Genomic DNA, 25,902 nt, shown 5'->3' with positions numbered 1-25,902 from the left:
TTATGGCCATGCGGAGATGAAAATCTCACGAAGACATAGGTACGGATGTATCCTGGAAGCGATTCACTATCCCATGCGGAGGTGAAAACCTCACAAAGGCGTAGTTTCTCACTCCCACTTAGAAGGGTGTGACCAACGGTTATGCAATGCAATGTGCAGAAATATACATCTAAACGCAGTAATTACAAGCAAGATAAAAACTGAAATAAAGACGAATGAAATGCAACACAAGGATCGTGTCAAGTTTTCTATCTTTGACAAAAAGACAAAGTAACCAACACATGGCTCGACTCTCTTTTTGTTTGTCCCCAGTGGATTCGCCAAGCTGTTGACACCATTTTTTGGATGGAAACGGGGTCGACTTGGATTTTGAAAACGAAAATAAAAATGGGAGTCGCCACCAATATTTTTTGATAAGGTGTGATCGGATCACCTTGAAAAAAATGTTGTTTTCAATAAACGATTTGATTTTATTAAAACAACGATTTTGGTCCACGAAATTCAGAAAAAACGGATTCGGGAGTCGGTTACGCACGAGGAAGGATTAGCACCCTCGATACGCCCAAAATTGGTACCTAGTTGATTACTTAATGTCTTAATGTCGAAAATTGAGAACTTTGGAGAATTTTAAAAATACAATCCTTGTATTAAAACATTGAAAATTTCCAGGAAAATGGCATGTTTCACGTTATTCGAGAAAGAGAATCATATCCAGTAAGTTAGGACACGATGTCTCGAATTTCCGATACGCGAATGAATGCCAAAATTTTATTTATTTAAAAGATATTTTATTATCTCGGGTTTAGGAAAGGGATCATGCCCAGTAAGTTAGGACACGATCTTTTCTTAATTCCCGAGATCATTTAAAAACTTGAGTTTGAAAAGATTCGTAGATTTAGATTTATTGTGAAAATCGAAACCCAGTAAGTTAGGGTACGATCTTCTCAAAACTAAACACGAAGTGCCATTTTTTAAAACAAATTTTGTTATATCAAGTGAAATAAAAACACGAAGTCGTAGTAAAAATGTGAAAGCAAATTACATTATTATGCATGGAAAAACCATGATGAATACAAAAGTATAAAAATAATATGGACAATAATACTAAAATAAAATAAAAAAAGAACAAATCGATAACATGTGAAATAATAAACTGTAACATATAAATAAAATGCTAAATACGTATAAATATTATATAAATATATATATAAAATATATATAAAAATGTGCATGTGAGATATACATAAAAAATAATAAAATAAAATAAGATAAATATATATATATATATATATATATGTATAGATATAAAAGAAGCCATATAAAAATATATAAATATGTATACTTATATTCGTGAGAAAAATGGAAAGTATATAGATAGACATATATATAGATATACATATATAAAAAAGTATTTATGTATATATTAAATAAGTTAGAAAAGAATGCATATACACATACGTATATACATATATAAGCAAATATATAATAATATTAATATAATAAGACACATAAATTTAAAATTACATAAGTAAATATAAATGAAAATATATAATGAGAATAACAATGATATATAATAATAATAATAATAATAATAATAATAATAATAATAATAATAATAATAATGATGAGGACTAAATTGCAAATAAAACAAAATCTCAGGGGATAAATCAGAATCAAATAAGGCAAAGGACCGAATTACACTACGCTAATGAAATGGAGGGACTGAAATAGTAAATATCCCGTACTCCAAAACGCATCACTTTGCGTAGGACTAAAATGAAACAGCATTAAAGTTATGCGACAAAATTGAAAGATAAAAAAAACTCGATTGCAAACAACTAAAAATGGAGAAGGACTAAAAGGGTAAATAACCCAAAAGTTGAAAACGCGCGGATCCTCCCTGGAGCGGGTCGGGTTGCCCGCGGGTCTCTCTTGCCGAAACGGCGCCATTTTGAAATGATTATTTAAATCCAAAAATTTTTATAGCTTCATTTTCTGCGTTTTTTCTCAAAAAAACTGAAACAAAAACCTAGGACTCATTTTCTCTCCCTTTTCCCCCTCAATCTCAAATTTTAAGTTCAGCATCCACCGCCTCCATGGCCATGGGTCGGAGTTGCGCAACTTCTTAGCCCTCCCTTCACGGCGTCCCTGAAGGCTAAGCCTTCTCAACCGCGGGACCGAGAGGAAAAAGGAGGCTTTCCTCCCCATTCGACTCCGGTGACGGCGAAGGAGGGCTCTGACTCTGGCCCCCGAAATCAACAGGTATTTCTTTTTTAGTTTCGTTTTCGTTAAGAAAGATTGTAGAAAAACAAACAAAAATAAAATAAAATAAAAGGAAAATAAAGAGAATACAAAAACGCAAGAACAGAAAAAAGAACCGGAATCAACCTTTTTGATCTGTTTTTCTTTTTTGAATTCAAAACGCTGTAAAATTGTACAAAGATATTATTTGGCTTTTATAGCCAATTTAGATTGTATTTGACTGTATTTTGTTGTCTTGCATTATCTGTTGCGTGCTCCTGCTTTCTTTCCTGCCATTTTCGCAGATGTTGATGGCGCTAGTAGCGGTGGGTGGCGATGGGACAAAGCAAACAATGATGGCAGAGGGATGGGTGCGGCGCTAGGCTTGGCTAGGGTTTCCACTTTCTGAAACCCTAGTCTGACTGGATTTTGGGCCGGTTGGGCTTATTGGGCCGTTTGGGCTTTGCTAATTGGGCCCGGGCAATAATTGGACTGTACAATGAAGGTGCAAAGAAAGAGCACCTACCCAATGATAAGAAGCCATCCTCCCTGCTGTTTCCTTCTGGCAGGAGGTTTGCTTTTGCTGATGATGGAGCCAGTGATCACCCAATACTTGATTGGAAGTCCAGTTCAATGTCTCAACAGGTTTTTTGCTTTTTGCTTTTTTGTTATTGATAACAGTAATGCATAACATATTTATTTTGATTTTTTTGTACAAGATATTACTTTAAATCTTCATGATAATGTTCTGATAGTTTCATGCAAGTATATGAGTTGATCCTAAGTTGTCATTTTTGCATAGAATGGGCATGTAATCTTTTTGTGCATTATGTTGTATGTTTGGAGCATTATGAGTGTTTGTATTAACAAGTCCAATAGATCAATTGTGTTTTAGTATGGATTTGCATGTTTTGAGGATTTCTCTGATTTACAATTGCAGACAACTTATTATCATCTGCTGGGATGTCATTTCCAACAACTTTCATTTCTCTTAATAAATGAATTAGCTGAGCTTGATTCACAGGCTATTATATCCTATGTTCTTTTGTCATAGAACTGTTTCTGATACTTAATTTGGTTTTTTGAGAGCAATTGATATGGCTTTCCAGTCTTTTTCCCCATAATTATGTTTGTACACCACTTATCTTTACAGGATGTGACGAAGTCTTTTACAGTATTGGAATTTACCCCTACACCATCTTCCAAGAGTGAAGAGACCTCCATCACTCCTTCAGAAGCTTGGGGTGGTGAGAAGATATCTGACAAATTTGCTCACCTTCGCCAGCTGCCATCTCGTTTTGGGATGCCAGCTTCTGGTGGTCTGACAACGAGCTCTATTTATGCTGGACAAGATCAGTCTTCAATGCTCAGCCAGACCATTTCTAACATGAGCTATGAAAACGTACACACGAAAGATGTCTCTTCAAATCAAGAGACTTCTTCATTGGAATTTCCTGAACATTTCTCCTCGAGCTCCATGTCTGCTTTATCTTTTGGTTCAAAAGGCATTACTAGAGCTGGCAGCCTTGACTCTCCAAAACTAGCATCTTTAGCACTGCCTCGAATGTTTTCAACATATGCTGAGAGAATTAGTACTACATCTGCTTTTAGTGATGGAACATCCCATTTGGTGGCTTCTCCAAAATAAAGAAAATGAGAGTGAAACCGAGAAGATCATTTAATAGCCTCGTTATCGAGGTCCGATTCATTGATCAGCAAAGATCGTGAGTTCTTCCAAAGAATGAATGTATGATATCCGGTTTGGTTAAATAACTATTCACTACATTAATTTCTCTAATCACTTTGGTCTTTTGATGCATTTGAGTATTGAAGTCATCCCGGATGAAGGATTTTTACAATTTCTATATATTTCATAGTTTTTTTCCGCATGACATCGCATTGATTGTGACCTTAATAGGAGGAACATTACAACCCCCAAGGCATCTCAACAAGATCCCCAACAAGGAAGCAACTTTACTCTTCAGCTATTTCAACGAACTCTAGAAGAAACCCTCGATTCATTTCAGAAATCCATTCATGGGGATATGAGGAATTTGCTTATTGAAATTTTAAGACAATTCCACATGCAGGAGGTATTTTCCTATCAGTCCTTTCCTTTATGTTTCTTTGGCTTTCATGTACATATTCTCAGCTCTAATTTGCGGAAATTATTGGAACAGATGGAGATGTCTCGTGTGATGAGCTCCATATTACAGAACCAAGCTGAACTGATGGAAGAGGTGAAGTCTCTCCGGAAAGAAAATCAGCAGCTTCGTCAATTGCCTTGATCTCTGATTAAACAACATTATCGTGTGAGGTTAGTGAATGCCTCTTCTGATCACCTTGCCGTAACTTCTGTTTCATCAGTAGGCTTGTCTCATATCAGAGTAAAACTGCTTACAAATGTGAGGCTAAGATTTTTACTTTTCAGAAACATGTATATAAATGTTTCTCGGTTGACTGAAAATGAAGCATTTAACACGATTATCTTAGTACATAGAGTTCCCTGAATTTACTACATTTTGATTTGTGTAACCTTATTAAAACAAGTCTTCAATAGAAAGTTGAGTCGCTACTTTGTTCTTATTGTTTATAGGAAGAATAAATTATGTGAAACTCAACTTTCTTAAGCACACAAACTTTTGTGAATTTAGATTAAAAGGGAGTTTAGTTCACAAAATGTTTGATTAACCTGATGATTAGCGAATTACGAGATATGTTACAGTACCGTGTTTGGTTCAAGGTAAAAGTTGAAATAAATCTAGACTCAAAGAAATTTAATTATCGGTTTATTCTTAGTAAATATTAAATAAGTAAAAAGTATTTAATATCTTGTGTGATGATTTTGATTAAAAAACTTTATGGAATGATTAATATCATTGATTAAACGGTTAAAAGTTTCAAAATGATTAATGTTGACTCTTTTATATAATATTCGGTGGGGATGGAGTCATATAGTTTGAACTTGTGCTAAACGGGTACTTGATAAAAAGTTTAATCATCATTCCACATAAGTCATTTTATACATTTGGTTATAAAAATCGTATATATTTTTGTTATGTCATATAAAAGTATACACGTTATATGTTATATGTTTTGATTGACATTGAATCATCTAATTTTAATAGAAATAGTGAGTTGTAAATTTAAAGGCGTTATTTTACTATTTAAATAATGAATTTAACCATTTAACATCTAATGAGTTACTTAGAATTTCTTTCTTTGGTTTAAATTGATTAATTTCAATCAAATAGATGCAAATGACCAATTAATAAGAAGATAAATGTTAAAAAAAAAAGCAAATTGGGAAGCATTAGATATATATCTATCACTTTAATCCTTTCTTTCAATGACCAAGATATTCCTCTTAAATTCAATTCTTGGAGAGTAGTAATGTACCTCAATCCTTCTGGAAGCATCCTTAATCTCCAAACTTGGACCAACCCCAATTCTCGAAGGCATGTCATTGCACCTTCTTCTATTTCCCATTCCTCCAACTCAAGTAACGAAGACATTTGAAGATAATCAAGTTTAGGAAATCCATTTGCAGAGCACACCATTTTACTCCCAATATATGCTTCCGTCAAATAGAGAATCTTCAAATGACATAGCTTTTCTAATACCGCCATTGGATCTTGTCTCAGCTCATAGCCAACCAAAGTTAATTTGACAATATTTGATGGATGAAATTTCAAAACATGACCGTTCGGACGTGGCTCATCTTCTATCCGCCCCCATAATTTAAGTTTGGAGAGGTGATAATATTGAGAAAGGGGTTCTAAGTTTAGGTGTGAGCCACCAAAAAAACATAAGGACAGTGACCTAAGGCGTTACAATTTGGGTAGCAAGATTAGGGTAGGCTTCACATATTCTGCACCAGTAAATGCTATTTCTAAACTCTGAATATTAGTCCACCTAAGAACCGCATTATTTTCAGCCGCCTTCTCATCCACCACTATGAACTTCAAAGTTTCAATATTTTTTGAAGTGAACCTTTGCCGCCAACGATATGCGGTTAACTTAAAATCCACTTTTATTACAAAATGCCTTAAACGTTCTAACTTAAACACACCATCTGGAATTACAATGTCATGACAGTTGATGTATAAAGTGTACAGATTCTTCAACCTGCCAATAGATCGAGGCAAAATCATGTTTTCAGTGTAGTATAACTTCAAGTATCTCAAATCTTGGAGATTACCAATTTCAGTCGACACATGCCACCACTCATCGCCCCTTTTTGCAAGAGTCAACACCCTTAAAAATTTGAAGCTTTTGTATTTTGAAATGCTTAATTCTACCCATTTCTTATTCTGAGAAAACAACAAAGAGCGTAATTTTGGATGCTCTTCCTTCAAATAAACTTTCGATTTACTAGGATGAATAGAAATTCTTCGTAGCATAGATTCTGCCAATGTCACTTCAAGTTCATGCAGTGGTTGTTGAATAATTTCCAAGAACTTCTCCTCTCTTGCTTTCTTCATACACAAGTCCCTCAAGAGATCATGCACTCGACATGTCTCCACATTTGTTCCTGTATAGTCTCGCCTGCTAACTTCAACCAAGCTCCTATCTATAAGCTCTTCTAGGAATTTTTCGCCTAAATCCTCCATTAAGAATTCTTCGTTTTCCAAAATGAAACCTTCAGTGATCCATAAATGAATAAGTTCTTTTTTCGGTATCTCTCAATCTTCTGGATAATGACTAAGATACAAAAAGCATGGTTTTAAAGGATAAGGCAAGTCATTGTAGCTTAAAACCAAAATTCTGTTCACCGCACCATATTGACGATCTTGGTGTGGGAGCTCATTTAAGTGTCCATGGATGTTTTTATGAACCATCTCCTATTGAGCCACTGACTGTTTTGTTGCCGACAAGCAACCCAACACAACAATTGCTAAAGGCAAGCCTCCACATTTTTTACCATATCTTTCCAAGCTTCACAAATTCTTCCGAGCAAGATTGAGAACCCATTTTGCTCCGTGGGAATGCTTTCCTACATAAAAGATTCAAACTTTCATCATCTCAGAAGTTAGAGCTCCACGGAGTGCTCCAAGGATCGCACGTGAAGCTACATTTTTTATTCGTGTTGTGAGCAATATTTTGCTTCCCTTTCTTCCTCGTGGAAAAGCAGGTTTAAGAATATCCCAGTCCTCGCTTCTCCAAATATCATCGAGGACCACCAAATACCGCTTTTCTTTCAAAGCATCAAAAAACGTTTTCCTTAGATCAATCTCATCCATTTTCTCAATTTTTCTCTTTCATCGTTAGAAGGAGGGAGAACTTTCATCAAGACACTAAGCAAAACTTCTCTCGGCTTCCATTGTTGAGAGATAGAAAACCAAGCCAAGAAATCAAAATGGCGTTTCACATCATGATGATTATATACTTTTCTGGCAAGAGTTGTCTTTCCGAGGCCCCCCATACCGACTATGGAAACCACAGCGTGGGGCCTATCTTCTTCAGTTATAAACTTGGTCATGACATCCTTCGTGCTAACCTCCAAGCTAACAACGTCCTCTTCCTCAGCATGTGAGTATTCCCTTCTTAACTGTCATTGCAGGTTGAGAACTGAGCTAGAACCTTCTCCATCGCGGGATATCTCATAAGCTGAAAGATTCTTGGAAATGTTTTGGAGCTTGGTCTGGATTGCTTTGAGCTGCACCCCGATTTTGTGCAGATGATAAGGTTTGGTGCAAATGGAGGTGAATCTCTTGACGATTCCTTGAAAGCCTCCTTGATGTGCATGTTCAAGGATGAAGGAGTCGATAACCGTTGAAAGTTGGGCTGCATTACAACACAAAACCAGCAGCCACTTACTGTCAAGACCAGCAGCAGTTATCGAGTTCAGCCGATTTTACTTGGTGCGCAAGTTTGAATTTTGGACCGAATGAAGCAACCAACTTTGTTCTTTTGTTCTGTTGTAATTTGATTTGGTTCAACTTTAGTTTACTCACAATGTTATTAAAATTAAGCTAGTGATAAGATCTTTTGATGTAATGGCTGATTGGTCAGCTATATTTTAGCTAATGTTTAGGTTTATATTAGTTGGGGGCAGTTAAACACATTAGGTAACTGTCAAATTGTATTGTAACTCCTTTATATTTCAAATTTTGAATGAAAATGGGCAATGTTCAGTTACAATTTCTGCTGTGCATTCAAATTTCATTTTGCTGTTTTGCTTGTTTTCTTTTCCGCTTCGATTTTTCTTTGCTCTGCTTGCAAATTTAATTATTGTATGTTGCCAATGTTCCAAAAAATGGTATCATGAGCCTGAATCTTTAAGGGGCCTTTGCATTTTGTTGTTTTCAAACCAAAAGCAAAAGCATAGCTTAGAATTAGAAGAGATCGAAGCCTTTGAACTCAGTTAAGCAGAATGAGTTTCACTCTACCACCTCCATCAGTGTTCACTGGAGAAAACTATCACATTTGGATAGTCAAAATGAAGACTTACCTCCAGGCACATGATCTTTGGAGTGTAATCGAAAATGATGCTGAGCCACCTCCATTGAGAGCTAATCCCACCATTGCACAGATGAGACAACATGCTGAGGAGCGAGCCAAGAAGCACAAGGCTATGGCCTGTCTATAAAATGGAGTGTCTGATGTGATATTCACTCGCATCATGGCCTGTGACTCATCAAAGCAGGCATGGGAGAAATTGAAGGAGGACTTCATGGGAACTGACAAGACAAAGTAACAGCAGGTGATCAACCTCAGGAGAGACTTTGAGAATTTGAGGATGAAGGAGTCTAAGACCATCAAGCAGTACTCAAACAGGATAATGGCCATTGTCAACAACATAAGGCTCCTAGGAGTGGCCTTCACAGAGAGCAGAGTTGTTGAAAAGGTCATCACAACTCTCCCTGAGAAATTCGAGTCAAAAATCTCCTCACTTGAGGACTCGAAGGACTTATCATCCATTTCATTGTCTAAGCTGATAAACTCCCTGTATGCACTTGATCAAAGGAGAGCAAATAGGCAGGAGGAGTGTAACACCCCTTACCCGCATTCCTGATCAGAACAGAGTATGAGGTATTACTAAATTTAAAAAAAAAATTCGACAGCATTTCTGCTTATTTTTGCTTAAACCTCCTGCAAGTTTTCAAACACAATTCAATATTCCAACCAAGTTCAGTTGTATAAACATACACAATTTAACCATTAATAAACACTACATTTTAAATCGAACCATAACATATATTTACATGGTGACTCCACATTACATAAGTCGTCTATACATGCCATAATTTCCGGAATACTAGTAACAAAATACCCAAACGTGGATGATAGTGTAGATGATTGTCTGACTCCGTTCCAATTCTGAGTTGATGGAAATCACTATAATCAAGAGAAAAATAAAAACAAGTAAGCATATAGCTTAGTAAGTAAGCATATGACAAATAAGTAATTTCTCACATGACTACACCATAATATAAATTTATTCACAAATAAATTTCATTGTTTGTGTAATTTCCAGTAAGCTGGTTTTCTGCATCATGACCACTAATTTATTTTTATCCGGAGCTACAGGGCTCCAAATTGAATTCTGTAAAATTTCCCTGAAACTAGACCCATAAGTATTTCTACCATAAAATTTTCAGAATTTTTGGTCAAGCCAATCAGTACAGTTTATTCTTTAAATCTTCCCCTGTTTCCCTGCCCGACAGTCCTGACCTCCCCTTACAAAAATTCACATAACTCTCTGTACAAGTTTCAAAAATGTTATCCTTTGTTTCTATTAAAAATAGACTCAAAAAGTAATCCAGGAATATAGATTTCAAGCCATAATTATTTTTTTATAATTTTTAGTGATTTTCCAAAGTTGGAACAGGGGATTTCGAAATCACTCCAGCCCTGTCTCAGTAAAATTCAAATATCTCCAAAAATACAACTCTTTTACTTGCTCTATTTCTTTCATATGAAAATAGACTCATCCAGCTTCAATTTCATATATTATTAAACCTCCCATTCATTTCCCGCCATTTATGGTGATTTTTCAAAGTTTCCCAACTGTTGTTGTTCAACACAGTTTTGTATTTAAATTGTTTCTTTTGCATTTTTGATATTTCCTCCCATCTTATACATGGGTTGATTCTGTATCAAACCCAATATTCCTCCCATAAACTTGTCCACCACATACATGAATATTCACCTTCCCAATTTACTCGTTGAAGACTCAAAATGTTAACCGTTTTCGGTGGATTCCGCACTTAGCAACCACCAATGAATCGGGGAATCAGCACACAGCAACCCCTTGGGGGAATCAGCACTTAGCAACCCCCTTTACATTTCAAAGATATGGTGGAATCAGCACTTAGCAACCACCAATAGGTAGGGGAATCATCACTTAGCAACCCCTCGGGGGAATTAGCACTTAGCAACCCTCTTTCACATTTAAAAATACGGTGGAATCAGCACTTAGCAACCACCAATGAATCGGGGAATCAGCACACAGCAACCCCTTTTTATGCAATATGCTCCGGCCTATTCCGAGTGTTCAACCAAAAACCGTGTTTTGCAACCCCTTACCACATTTCTCTATTTAACAAAATTTTTGGAATCTTGCCAAATATTTATTTTATATTCAAATAAATCTCAACACATATCAAATAATATCAAAATAATACATTAAGTCACGTGTTTACTTACCTCGGTGCAAAATATCGTAATTTTGCAATTTACTCCACTACTTTCTCTTTTCCCCGTTTGAGGTAGTTTTCTCGTCTTTCTTGATCTATAATAGCAAATTTAACTCATTTAATGTTCACATTTATTAAAATAATCCACCACCCAACTTTTTGAAAAATTACAATTTTGCCCCCAAACTTTTGCATAATTACACTTTTGTCCCCAAGCTCGGAAATTAAACTTCATCTCTTATTCTTATATTTTATGACATACTGAACATTTTTCCCTTCTATGGTAACATCAAATTCCCACTCTAACACATACTTTTGAACATCAATTATTTTTACCGATTATGTCTATTTACCCGTTTTCGCTTAAAATCGCTTAGCAAAAGTTGTTTAACATAATTTCTAGCTTCATATTCTGCCATAAAACAGCAAAATAAACACTTTTCACCTATGGGTATTTTTCCAAATATGAACCCTAACACGAATTATTGCTAGAATAAGCTAAACCGAGCTACGAGGATTCCAAAAATGCAAAGAACATTAAAAACGGGGCTAAGATGCACTTACTATGAGCTTGAGAAAGCAAAGAAACCCTAGCTATGGTGTCTTCCAAAATTTGGCAGCAACTATGGAGAAGATGACACAATTTCTCCATCTTTTTCCCATTTTATTTCTTTTTATTACCAAATAACTAAAATGCCCCCATTTAAAAAAAATCTATTTCACCCATTCCTTATGTCTATTTTTGTCCATCAATTACTAATGGTCTAATTACCACTTAAGGACCCCCAACTTATAATTTCATAACAATTAGACACCTCTAAGATGTAGAACTCAATTTTTGCACTTTTTATAATTTAGTCCTTTTGACTAAATTGAGTGCCCAAACGTCGAAATTTTCGAACGAAATTTTTACGAAAATTTTCCGTGAAATTGTAGACCATAAAAATATAATAATAACCATATTTTCCCTCGTCAGATTTGTGGTCCCGAAACTACTATTCCGACTAGGCCCAGAATCGGGCTGTTACAAGGAGAATCCAGAGGCAGCTTTTCAGGCCAAAGCCAGTGAGGGCTCGAGTGTGAGTGCAAAAGGCAAAAAGCCTTGGCACAATAGGAGGACCAAATCAGGAAGAGATGAAGCAAAAATGGTGTTTCCACCATGTGCTCATTGTAAGAAGACAACACACTCAGAAAAGTACTGCTGGTTTAGGCCAGATATCCAACACAGAAAGTGCAAGCAGTTTGGTCATGTGGAGAAAGTGTGCAAGGGCAAACCAAAGGAGACCACTCAGCAACAGGCTCGACCAGCTGAGGATTTGCAAGCACAGGAGGAGCATGTGTTTACAGCAACATGTTTTGCTGGCACAACAAAGGCCAGCAATGATTGGCTACTAGACAATGGCTGCTCACACCATATGGCAGCTGATGAGAAGCTGTTTAAAGACTTAGACAGAAGCTTCCACTCGAAAATCAGAATTAGAGATGGTAAGCTGATTGAGGTTAAGGGCAAGGGCAATGTGCTGGTAAGCACTGGTTTAGGTAACAAGCTAATCACTGATGTGCTATTTGTCTTGATTTAGATCAGAACCTGCTTAGTGTAGGCCAATTAGTGGAAAAAGACTATACTTTGGTCTTTAAAAATGGTTGCTGTATTGTTCAAGACATGCATGGTTAGGAGCTAGTCACAGTCTCTATGGCTGATAGGTGCTTTATGCTGGATGTTAGCCAAGTGGAAAGAAAGGCATACACTAGTCTGGTTGATAATACAAACTTATGGCATAGGAGACTAGGCCATGCCAATTTCAGATCCATTGGTCTGTTGCATAGGCTGAATTTGGTTGATGACATTTCAAATATTGAAGCTAATGAGACTGTTTGTGAGGTTTGTCAGCTTGGCAAGCAGGCTAGACTGCCTTTTCCTGCTACAGTGCTTGGAGAGCTTAAAACAAGCTCGAATTGGTGCACTCTGATGTTTGTGGTCCTATGAAAACACCTTCAATCAGTGAAAACAAGTATTTTGCTCTGTTTATAGATGATCTAACAAGGATGTGTTGGGTCTACTTTATGAAGCAAAAGTCAGAAGTATTTGAAGCCTTCTGCAGATTCAAGGCATATGCTGAAAATCAATCAGGCTGTAAAATTAGAGCCTTAAGGACTGATAATGGCTCAGAATATGTGAATGACAAATTTCAAAAGCTTTGTCACGGTGCTGGGATTCATCATCAGCTCACAACAGTTTATACTCCTTAACAGAATGGAGTAAGTGAAAGGAAAAACAGAACTGTGTTGAACATGGCCAGGTGTCTGTTATTTCAAAGCAAACTTTCAAGTCAGTTTTGGGTTGAAGCAGTCAACACCTCAGTATACCTGCTAAATAGGCTGCCAACTCGAGCAGTCAAGGGCAAAACACCTTTTGAAGCTTGGTATGGAGTCAAACTAGTGGTAACACACCTGAAAGTGTTTGGCTGTGTGTGTTATGCTCTTGTTCCAGTGGAAAAGAGAACCAAGCTCGAGAGTAGAGCTATTCCAGGAATCCTTGTTGGCTATAGTAGCAACAAAAAGGGTTATAGAGTGTATGACCCTACAGCAAAGAAGGTCTTAGTCAGCAGAGATGTGAAATTTGATGAAGAAAAGGTGTGGAACTGGAATGGTGTTGAAGCAGGCATGTTTGAGATGGACCATTTGGACTTGATAGCTGAGCATACAGAAGAGGGACCAATTGATGATGTTGTTGATGATATACCAGTGAGGGGCACCAGAACTTTGACTGATATTTATCAAAGGTGCAGTGTTGCTGTGATTGAACCTTCAGATTTTGAGGAGGCTGCCAAAGATAGGAATTGGATGAAAGCTATGGAGGCTGAATTGGAAATGATTAACAAGAATTAGACATGAGAATTGGTGAATAGACCAGAACACAAGAAGATCATAGGTGTTAAGTGGGTGTATAGAGCCAAATACAATGCTGATGGCTTATTGAACAAGCACAAGGCCAGGCTTGTGGTGAAGGGCTATAGTCAGCAATATGGTGTGGACTTCTTGGAGACATTTGCTCCAGTAGCAAGGCTGGACACAATCAAGCTCCTATTTTCTTTAGCTGCTCAAAAACACTGGAGGGTTCACTAATTGGATGTAAAATCAACATTCCTGAATGGCTTTCTCAAGGAGGAGATCTTCATCGATCAACCAGAAGGTTTTGAAGTTACAGGACATGAAGACAAAGTGTACAAGCTGAGAAAGACCCTTTATGGCCTAAAACAGGCACCAAGGGCCTGGTATGACAGAGTTGATAGTTACCTGACCAAGCTTGAGAGTCCTAGTGAACCAACCTTTTCTGTTAAGAAGTCAGAACAGGAAACTTTGATGATTGTCTCCTTGTATGTGGATGATTTGTTAGTGACAGGGAGTAAAGTTGAGCTCATTGACGAGTTCAAGGTTCAAATGCAGCAAGTGTTCGAGATGACTGATTTGGGAATCATGACATACTTTCTTGGCATGAAAGTTCACCAGTCTGATCAAGGCATCTTCATCAGCCAACACACATTTGCTTTGAAGATCCTTGGTAAATTCTACATGCAAAACTGTAAAACAGTAAGACACCAGTGGCTCAAAGAGAAAAGCTGACAAAAAGTGGTGATCAGCAAAGGGTTGATGAGAGACATTATCGAATCCTAGTAGGTTGCCTACTGTATCTAACAGCAACTAGGCCAGATATCATGTTTGGTGTCAATTTGCTATCGAGGTTCATGCACTGCTGCAATGAAGCTCATTTGAAGGCAGCAAAGAGGGTTCTTAGATACATCAAAGGCACTGCCAACTTTGGTGTAATGTTTAAAAGTGGAAAGGAATTGAAACTTGAAGGTTTTTTAGACAGTGACTGGGCAGGATCCCTTGATGACATGAAGAGTACCTCTGGATACTTCTTCACACTTGGATCGGGCATGTTTTGCTGGAGTTCAAAGAAGCAATAGATCGTTGTTTCACCCACACCAAGCAGAGTACATCTCAAAGAGAGCGATCAATCGTGCCATTTGGCTCATGAAATTGCTTCAAGACCTTAATGAAACACAAGCTGAAGCAACTGAAATTTGGGTGGACAACCAGTCAGCAGTTGCTATAGCCAAGAACCCTGTGTTCCATGGTAAAACTAAGCATTTTAAAATCAAGTTGAATTTTGTTCGAGAGGCTGAACAAACAAGAGAAATCAGCCTTGTTCATTGTAGCTCAGGTGCACAACTGGCTGACATGCTAACCAAGCCTTTAAGAACTGCACGATTTGAAGCATTGAGAAGTGCAATTGATATGTGTTGCATACAGTCCAAGGAGGAGTGTTGAAAGTTGGACTGCATTACAACACAAAACCAGCAGCCACCTACTGTCAAGACCAGCAGCAGTTATCGAGTTCAGCTGATTTTGCTTGGTGCGCAAGGTTGAATTTTGGACCGAATGAAGCAACCAACTTTGTTCTTTTGTTCTGTTGTAATTTGATTTGGTTCAACTTTAGTTTACTCACAATGTTATTAAAATTAAGCTAGTGATAAGATCTTTTGATGTAATGGCTGATTGGTCAGCTATATTTTAGCTAGTGTTTAGGTTTATATTAGTTGGGGCAATTAAACACATTAGGTAACTGTCAAATTGTATTGTAACTCCTTTATATTTCAAATTTTGAATGAAAATGGGCAATGTTCAGTTACAATTTCTGCTGTGCATTCAAATTTCATTTTGCTGCTTTGCTTGTTTTCTTTTCTGCTTCGATTTCTCTTTGCTCTGCTTGCAAATTTAATTGTTGTATGCTGCCAATGTTCCAACAATAACATCTTCAGCATCGTAAGCAAGATCTCTGATTTCGGATACCCGATTACGGAGACGCGCATCTTGTTCCGCCTTCCCATTAACGTCCTCCAAGAAACACTGCATTCTCTTAAGTTCAGTGTTTAGGCTCTCAACTTCTTCCTTGACATCTTTGAGGAAAACTGCTTCACGGATGAGTAATTCTGAAATTCTTTCAACAGCCAAGGACACAATAGCCTCTGCCATTTCTCTAGTTGATGAAAAAAAAGAGTCTGAATTTCTTTTTTTTTTTTGGTGTGGATGTCCAACGGATTGATAATCAGTCTGTGTGTATTTTCTGATTCCCTTTTTTTTTGTTATTGTTGTATCAAAAGTAAATGATAATTAAAATTGAACAAGAAGAAAGCAAAAGTAGATTCTTCTTTCCTCTTTAATTAAATTCTAATTTGCTTAAGAATATGGGGATTCTTTTTCTAACTTTCACTACTCCTTGATTCCTTGCTTAGCAATGAAATAACCCCAAATGAATTCCCAAAGCTTTACTAATCTGAAACTGAAGCATCCCTCATACCTCTTCAAATATCTTACAAAGATATGATATTATAATTATAAATAACTTTAAATTAAATTAAAAATAAAATTCTATTCTATTCTATTACACCCATTTTTAAAATTTGTATTTTGTTAACCATTCGAATACTTTAATTCATCAATTTATCAATATTCCCCGTAAACTTTAGTTTGGAAAGACTGTGACACTAAAAAAGTTCTAAATTTAGATCTAATGGTTTCAACCTTATTAAGTATAGCATTAAAATTAGAAATAATTTTAGTTTTTCTAAATTCGAGTCTATAATTCATAGTAATTATGAATAATTAATAAAATTATTAATAACTACTAGATAGTTAATAGATAGGATAAATACTAAAACTATACATGAACTATGGGTTAATGTGTAATTATATACATAAAATTTTGATTTGATCCAATTCTTGTTAAGTATTAAAATAATTATTGATATAACATCATTTTTTATTTATAAATTGCATATATAAATAATTATATCTATCCAATATAAAAATAAATTGATATATTTTTTTAAATGTATAAGATTAAAACAAAATTAAAGTTTCAAGTATACATTTGAATTACAATTAGAGTTTCACGTGTATAATTGCATCAAATTAAAATTTATTAACAATTATATATTAAATAAAATTTATGTATAATTGTGATATTTATCCTAATAGATAATACGGTAATAATTTGTTGAATTCCAATGAGTACAAAATTTCTTTATCATTTGAGCCCACTTAGCTCATAGGTTGAAGCATCATGCATAAAAAAGACAACTTAGATGCTAATATTAAATTCTTTTAATTAATATTTTATTAATTAAAGTATTTAAAAATTTATTTTTGGTAAATTTAAACATTTAAGACAAAAATGATGTATTAATTAATTAAACTATTCAAAATTCCATAGCATTGTTTCAATGTTTTCTTTTATTTTCTCAGCGAAAGTCCATTTTATTAAGCATAAAAAAAAAAACAATGTTCTAAAACTGTGATAGAAAACCGTAATGAAATCAGCATCATGCATTGAAGCAAGTAATTTTGTACACTCTGATCCACCGGAAAATTCGGCGACATATTCATTGACGAGGCACGAGAATGGCACTTGTCGACGGCAGCATTGACTAAGTCTAGTGGGGTCTTGGTAGTAGAGTTGCCGTGGGGAGATTGGTTGAGAATGCAGAAAGCTGGTTTACTGGACTAGGAAGTACACCATGAATTTACTAGAACTAGCGGTGCAACTAAAACTGTCATCAAGCTTATTCATTTTCAAACAGACAAAATTACATTGCAACTACAACTGAAAACTTCTTAATGTAGCATGCACAAGAGCTGCAACATGCAAATAGACTGCATGCACTTCAACAAAAAGGGAGGAGAAATGAAAACAGAAGGAAAGGGGTATTCTTCATTGTTTCTGAGTGGTAAAAGTGAGGATGAAGATGATTAGATTTTATAGAGAGCACTAGTAGTCTAGCAACCAAACTAAATTCGGGGTAATCGAGAGCCGAGCTTGAATAATAGTAAGTTCAAGTTTGAAGGGGCTCAATACTAAGTTCAAACTTGATTGTACATTAATCTTTAAATTTAAGTTTGACTTGAAATATAATCAAGCTATTTGAACTTAAGTTTAATTAAACTCGTTTGTATTTAAACTCGAGCTCACTTGCACTATTCATACGTAAGGTTTTTAGCTGCGAATGCATACATCACGAAATAGAAGTTACCAAATGGGATGTGTGTTGTTGATTGGCAGCTGACTTAAAAGATATTTTGAATAACACTCATTGCAGATTATAAAATCATGTAGTAAATTGAGTAACTTATGAACAAAAGAGACAAGTTTCTTCTTTATTAATGTCAGGCCTTGATTGGTTTACATGGTTACTGAAGTCAAATTTAGCAAGCACGTTAGTATCTCAGGCTGCAACTATTTTTAAAAAAGTAAGACTAAGTACTAGGGAGATTTGTTAGCTTGCTAATAGGAGTAGGAGTTGTTAGCTTGCTAGTATGAGTAGCAATTTGAATTTTTGTTGAGGTTGTTACTTGAGACTTGTATATAAGGGCTGCATTGGTAATGAATTAAATCATCTTTTCATTTCATCTTTTGTTCTATACTTTAATTAAGTCTTTGCTAAACCAACAGTGGCATCGAGAGCCATTTTTCTTGAGGGACTTGTGAGAAAAGTTTTGTGAGAGTTTTGAGAGAAAATTTGAGAGATACACTTGTGAGGTTTTGAACTTGATCAGAGAAAATCTAAGAGGATCAAGAGCATGAAGGTGTTGAACTTGATCAGAGAAATCGAGAGGCTACAAATGAAGGAGTCTGAGTCAATCAAAGAATACCCAGACAAGCTGATGGATATTGCTAGCAAGGTACGAGTTCTTGGGACTGATCTCTCTGATTCTAGACTGGTGCAGAAGATACTTGTCTCTGTGCCTAAGAAATATGAAGCAACTATTGCCTCTTTTGAGAACACTAAGGACTTGACTCAATTGGGAGTAGTGGAGTTGATCAGTGCTTCATAGGCACAAGAGCAAAGGAGACTAATGAGGCAGGAAGGAAGCATAGAAGGAGCTTTAAAGGCTAAGATGCAATAGAGTGAAAGAAGAAAGGACCAAAAGTGGAATAGAAAGGACCAAAAGTGGAATAGAAAGAAGAGTGGTGGCGGTAGTGGTTCAGAAACTGCTGCAAAAGGTAATGGTATTGGAAATTTTCACAAATATTCTCCATGTAAGTTTTGTGGAAAACATAACCATCCTCATTTCAGGTGTTGGAGCTCATTTCAGGTGTTGGAGAGGGCTAGATGTAAAGTGCAGAAAGTGTAACTCGATGGGGCACATTGAGAGGTTCTGTAATGAATCAAAAAATTATCAGCAAAGTGGAGCACATGCTACAGTTAAAGAAAAAGAGGAACAACTATTTGTTGTCTCTTGCTTCTCATCAAGTACTCCATGTGAAAATTGGTTAGTTGATAGTGGTTGCACCAATCACATGACTTGTGATGAGAAGTTGTTTAAAGACCTTGACATGTTATTGAAGTCAAAAGTAAGGATATGAAATGGAGAATAACTAGAAGTGAAGGGAAGAGGCACAATACCAATAGACAGCTGTGCTGGAACTAAGTTGATTTCAGATGTTCTATTTGTACATGAGATTGATGAAAATTTGTTGAGTGTGGGGCAATTGGTAGAGAAGAAATTCAAGGTGATGTTTGAAGAGGGAATGTGTCTGATCCTTGACTCTAGTGGCAATGGATTGTTTAGAATCAAGATGCAGAAGAAGAGTTTCTCATTGAATCCATTTGAGGAGGAGCAAGTGGCATCCAAGTGTCAGGAAGGAATGACATCAATGCGACAAACAATTACGAAATTGATGGCACAATGTAATGAAAAAAGTTTTGAGCTTGAGATAAAATCGACAGATAATCGTATAGTGCAAGAACAACTGCAAATCAAGTGTTTTGAGAATAAGGAGTTGCATGCAAAGGTAACTGTTGACGCCATTTTTTGGATGATGAAAAAACGGGGTCTACTTGGGTTTTAGAAAATGAAAACGAAAATGGGAGTCGCCACCAATCTTTTTTTGATGAGGTGTGATCGGGTCACCTCGAAAAGTGGTTGTTTTTAATAAACAATTTAATTTTTATTAAAACAACGATTTTGGTCTACGAAATTCAGAAAAATAGGTTCGGGAGTCAGTTACGCACGAGGAAGGATTAGCACCCTCGATACGCCCAAAATTGGTACCTAGTTGATTGCTTAATGTCTTAATGTCGAAAATTAGGAACCTTGAAGAATTTTAAAAATACGATCATTGCATTAAAACGATAAAAAAATTTCAGGAAAAATGGGCATATTTCACGTTATCCGAGAAAGAGAATCATATCCAGTAAATTAGGACACGATCCTTTTTAAATTCTCGATATCGTTTAAAACTTGAGTTTGAAAAGATTCGTGTAATAAAGTTTAAAAGAATATTCAATTGTTTAAATCAAATGAAGAAATCGCAACCCAATACGTTAGGGCACAATTTCTCAAAATATTAAACATTTGAATATTACCCTTATTTCGAAAAATCCTTGTCTCGAGAAAACAACGGGTCACATCCAATGCGTTAGGACACAACGTATTGAATTCTTGATAACAAGCTTTTTATCATTTTTTTTAAAAGAGTAATCTCGATTTTTTTTAAAATTCAACGAAGAAAATCAGAACCCAACACGTTAGGGCTTGATTCTCTCGGAGATCTAAAATGCCGAATATTACTCATATTTTTAAAATTCCATTTTTTAATCTAAATAAAATGGGTGTAATGGAATGATGATGATGTAAGCAAAATAATACAGGCAAAGGTTACGAAGTAAAATAAATATAAAGACAAATTAATATAACACACAATCGCAAGCATAAGCAATAAAATTAAAACATTTATTCCAAATAATGAAAATGTAAATAAAAAACAAAAAATATAAAACTATAAAAATATAAAAAGATATATATATGAGTATATCCATAAAATTATTAAAATATATAAAACATGTGTATATAACAGTATGTATATATATATGTATACTTTTATAAAAAGAGGAACTATGTGCATATAAATATATTATGTAAATGTATTCACGTGTGTATATATATGTGCTTTGAAATTATAAAACATATGTACATATTTTAAAATTATTATATAAAATATATATGTAAGTAAGAATATACATATTCGTGAGAAAATATAAATATACATATATAAATATATATATATATACAAAATGAGTATTTATGTATGTATTAATATATATATATATATGTAAGCAATTATATAATAATAATATAATATGTCACATATATCTAATATTTATATAAGTAAATATGAGTATAAATATAATGATAGTAATAAATATATTAGTAATAATACCAATAATAATAGCAAGGACAATAATAATAATAGTAATAATAATAATAATAATAATAATAATAATAATAATAATAATGAGCAACATAATAAAACTACTAAAAAAGGACTAAATCGAAATAAAATAAAAATACTGGACGAATTTGAAAATAAAAAAGGACCAAAACGCGACGCGCGCTGAAAGGAAAAGGGCTAAAATGGAAAATATTCCAATTATTGGGACATGTGTCCCTTTCAGTGCGTTAGTGGGTTAGGGACCCGATTGGAATCCAAACAAAATTACAGGGCAGAATTAAAAGAAAATGAAAATAAGAGAAAAGGGAGCAAATTAAAAAGAGCATAAATGTGGAAGGGCCACGATTGTAAATAACCCACCCGTACAAAAACACGCGGACCCTGGGTTGCGGGTCGGGTCGACGCGCGGGTAGGAGTCCTTAAGGCAAAACCGGCGTCGCTCCGGCCACCGTGTATTCAAAACGGTAAAAAATTTAATTTTTTTGTATTTTTTATGCTTTTGCACAGATAAAGAAAGAAATAAAAAGGCTAATGCGTAAAAAAAAAGTCACCTTGAGTGTTTGATTTTTTTTTAGATCTGTTTCTTTATTTTTTTCTTTCTTGAATCTTTTTTTTTTTTTTTGCTTTATCTATGAAAATGTTAGAAAGAAAAAAAAAGCCTTCCCCTCCGATTACAGTAAAAAAAAACCCCCTCGAAAATGATAGCCGAGTTCGGCTTTTATACACCACTTGTGCTATCCTTTTCCCTTTTCTTTTTGCTTGCAGGTACTCATTGGTGCAAGTGGAGATGCGGTGGCTGGCAGAGGCGAGCTGTAAAGGGCGGTGGCAGCATGCATGTGGGCGACAAAAGGCTGCGGCGATGGTGCTAGTGGGGCAACGGCGCAAGTGGGTGGGGCACTAGGGTTTCAGTTTCTGAAACCCTAGTCTGATTGGGCTGGAAGATTGGGCCGGCCTTTTTTGTTTTGGTTTAAAATTTAAATGGGCTAAGGGTTAAAATGGGCCTGTAACAGTAACTCTCTTGGAGCAGCAGTTGACATCTCTCTCTGATAAACTATCATCTTTTGCACATGAAATATCTGAAGAACATGCTGATGAGACACGAAAAAAGAACTTATCTCAGGAGATCAAGAGTAATGTGTAACTTTTAGAAGAGAATAGTAGGTTATGTTTCCAAAATCAAAAGCCGACTGAAGAAGCTTCATATGCTAAAGAATTGACATCTGTAGATGTTATTGAGTTTAAAAATTTAGTTGGTAAGGTGATCAAGCTTTCAGTGCAAAATACAAAATTGAAGGAATTATTAGCTGCGAGAAACGAGCCTTAGATATATAGCAAACAATCACTTCATTCAAAGCTCATACTATATAGTAATCTAATTCTTATAAAAAATACATACACACACTTAATGAAATTAGATATCTCGGCAAAGTGTATTCCAGGTAAACTTACATCAAGAAAAAAATGGTATGGATATATTATCATCTCTTATGTATTAAAATATGAAATAATAAAATGATATTAAAATTTAGTTTTTCTAGAAAAATATTCAAAATTATTATTTTTATATTTTAATTATAATTTTTTTGGTAATTAAAGATATATTCTTCTATTCTGTTATTTTATCAATATTATATCAATCTCTAACTCTATGGGTGAAAAAGAAAAGAAAAAGAATGTAAAAATTATTATTTTATAGAAATAAATACCTCACGTGATGTTGGCTCCTATTATTTTGGGATCGAATTAATAATGTGGATGGAGGGAATGTGGCGCACTTTATAGAATTCCTCTCCTTCTCTTCCATCTATCACTTCAATCCTTTCTTCCAATGACGAAGGCAGTCCTCTTAAATTCAATTCTTGGAGAGTAGTAATGTACCTCAAGCCTTCTGGAAGCATCCTTAAACTCTCAACATATACCAACTTCAATTCTCGAAGGCATGGCATTGCACCTTCTTCTATTTCCCATTCCTCCAACTCATGTAAGCAAGACATTTGAAGATAATCAAGTTTAGGAAATCCATTTGCAGAGCACACCATTTCACTCCCAATATATGCTTCCTGCAAATAGAGAATCCTCAAATGGCATAGCTTTTCTAATACCGCCATTGGATCTTGGCTCAGCTCACAGTCAACCAAAGTTAATTTGACAATATTTGCTGGAAGAAATTTCAAAACCTGACCGTTCGGATGTGGCTCATCTTCTATCCGACCCAGTAATTTCAGTTTGGAGAGGTGATCATATTGAGAAAGGGGTTCCAAGTCTAGGTGTGAGCCATCAAAAAAACTTAAGGACACTGACCTAAGGCGTTGCAATTTGGCTAGCAAGATTAGGGTAGGCTTCACATATTCTGCTCTGGTAAATGCTATTCCTAAACTCTGAATATTAGTCCACCTAAGCACCGCATTATTTTCAGCCGCCTTCTTATCCACCACTATGAACTTCAAAGTTTCAATATTTTTTGAAGTGAACCCTTGCCGCCAACGAAATCCATGTACACCCAATTTTATTACAATATGCCTTAAACGTTCTAACTTAAACACACCATCAGGAATTACAATGTCACAAAAACACTTGATGTATAAACTGTACAGATTCTTCAACCTGCCAATAGACCGCGGCAAAATAATTTTGCTTTTGCAGTGTAACTTCAAGTATCTCAAATGTTGGAGATTACCAATTTCAGTCGACACATGCCACCACTTATTGTAGTTGCCCCTTTTTGCAAGAGTCAACACCCTTAAAAATTTGAAGCTTTTGTATTTTGAAATGCATAATTCTACGAATTCCTCATTCTGAGAAAACAACAAAGAGCGTAATTTTGGATGCTCTCCCTTCAAATAAACTTTCGATTTACTAGGATGAATAGAAATTCTTCGTAGCATAGATTCTGCCAATGTCACTTCAAGTTCATGCAGTGGTTGTTGAATAATTTCCAAGAACTTCTCCTCTCTTGCTTTCTTCGTGCACAAGTCCCTCAAGAGATCATGCACTCGACATGTCTCCACATTTGTTCCTGTAGAGTCTTGCCTGCTAACTTGAACCAAGCTCCTATCTATAAGCTCTTCTAGGAATTTTTGGCCTAAATCCTCCATCAAGAATTCTTCGTTTTCCGGAATGAAACCTTCAGCGATCCATAAACGAATGAGTTCTTTTTTCGGTATCTCCCAATCTTCTGGATAATGACTAAGATACAAAAAGCATGGTTTTAAAGGATAAGGCAAGTCATTGTAGCTTAAAACCAAAATTCTGTTCACTGCACCATATTGGCGATCTTGGTGTGGGAGCTCATTTAAGTGTCCATGGATGTTTTTATGAACCATCTCCCATTGAGCCACTGACTGTTTTGTTGCCAGCAAGCAACCCAACACAACAATTGCTAAAGGCAAGCCTCCACATTTTTTCACCATCTCTTTTCCAAGCTTCACAAATTCTTCTGAGCAGCATTGAGAACCCATTTTGCTCCGTGGGAATGCTTTTCTACACAAAAGATTCCAACTTTCATCATCTGTAAGAAGTGAGAGCTCCACGGGAGTGCTCCATGGATCGGCACGTGAAGCCACATTTTTTATTCGTGTTGTGAACAATATTTTGCTTCCCTTTCTTCCTCGTGGAAAAGCAGGTTTAAGAATATCCCAGTCCTCGCTTCTCCAAATATCATCGAGGACCACCAAATACCGCTTTTCTTTCAAAGCATCAAAAAGCGTTCTCCTCAGCTCAATCTCGTCCATTTTCTCAATTTTCTCTCTTTCATCGTTAGAAGGAGAGAGAACTTTCATCAAGACACTAAGCAAAACTTCTCTCGGCTTACATTGTTGAGAGATAGAAAACCAAGCCAAGAAATCAAAATGGCGTCTCACATCAACATGATTATATACTTTTCTGGCAAGAGTAGTCTTACCGAGGCCCCCCATGCCGACTATGGAAACCACGGCGTGGGGTCTATCTTCTTCAAACATCAACATGGTCATGACATCCTTCGTGCTAACTTCCAAGCTAACAACGTCCTCTTCCTCGACATGTGAGTATGTCCTTCTAAACTGTTGCTGCACCTTGAAAATTGAGCTAGAGCCTTCTCCATCATCGGGTATTTCAAAAGCTGGAAGATTCTCGGAAATGTTTTGGAGCTTGGTCTTGATTGCTTTGACCTGCACCCCGATTTTGTGCAGATGATAAGGTTTGGTGAAAATGGAGGTGAATCTCTTGACAATCCCATGAAAACCTCGTTGATATGCTGCTTTAAGAATAAAAGAGTCGATGACATCTTCAGCATCATAAGCAAGATTTCTGATTTCCGACACCCGATTCTGGAAACGCGCATCTTGTTCAAGATTGCGATCCGCGTCCTTCAAGAAACACTGCATTCGCTTCAGTTCAGCGTTTAGGCTCTCAACTTGATCTTTCACATCTTTGAGGAAAACAGCTTCATGGATGAGTAAATCTGAAATTCTTTCAACAGCTAAGGACACAATAGCCTCTTCCATTTCTCCTGCTGGTCCAGAAAAGATTCCACAAACTGAACTGCAAGTATTAGTAGAATATTTTATGTATTAGTGGAGAAGTATTTGTCTTTGTCAGAAGTTTTGAAGAGCTGTTTTTGGGGGTGAGGTTGGTAATTACTGTTCTTTGGACAGCAAATAGCTGAACTTATTATTATTATTATTATTATTGTCCTAAGTTAGTCAAAGCCCTTCTAATATCGATCTTGCTTAAATTTTA

At 35.8% G+C, this 25,902-nt stretch overlaps 1 protein-coding gene across 1 annotated transcript; it reads right to left on the bottom strand.

Moving 5' to 3' along the window:
* Positions 1-21,294: 21,294 nt before the first annotated feature.
* Positions 21,295-25,667, bottom strand: LOC105776131 (disease resistance protein RPP8-like). Its single transcript, XM_052622947.1, has 2 exons — positions 22,890-25,667; positions 21,295-22,271 (listed from the first exon to the last, which is right to left on the bottom strand). The coding sequence occupies exon 1, from the start codon at positions 25,665-25,667 to the stop codon at positions 22,911-22,913; it is 2,757 nt and encodes a 918-aa protein (XP_052478907.1). The 3' UTR covers positions 21,295-22,271; positions 22,890-22,910.
* Positions 25,668-25,902: the final 235 nt, after the last annotated feature.

This window comes from Gossypium raimondii, chromosome 10 (assembly GCF_025698545.1).
Source record: "Gossypium raimondii isolate GPD5lz chromosome 10, ASM2569854v1, whole genome shotgun sequence".
Lineage (NCBI taxonomy): Eukaryota > Viridiplantae > Streptophyta > Magnoliopsida > Malvales > Malvaceae > Gossypium > Gossypium raimondii.
Note: the sequence above shows the minus strand (reverse complement) of the source record. Positions and strands in the feature narration are given on the sequence as shown.

What these genes read in the sequence shown, in the direction of transcription:
- LOC105776131 (XM_052622947.1), bottom strand. Translation starts at nt 25,667, where the DNA reads ATGGAAGAGGCTATTGTGTCCTTAGCTGTTGAAAGAATTTCAGATTTA.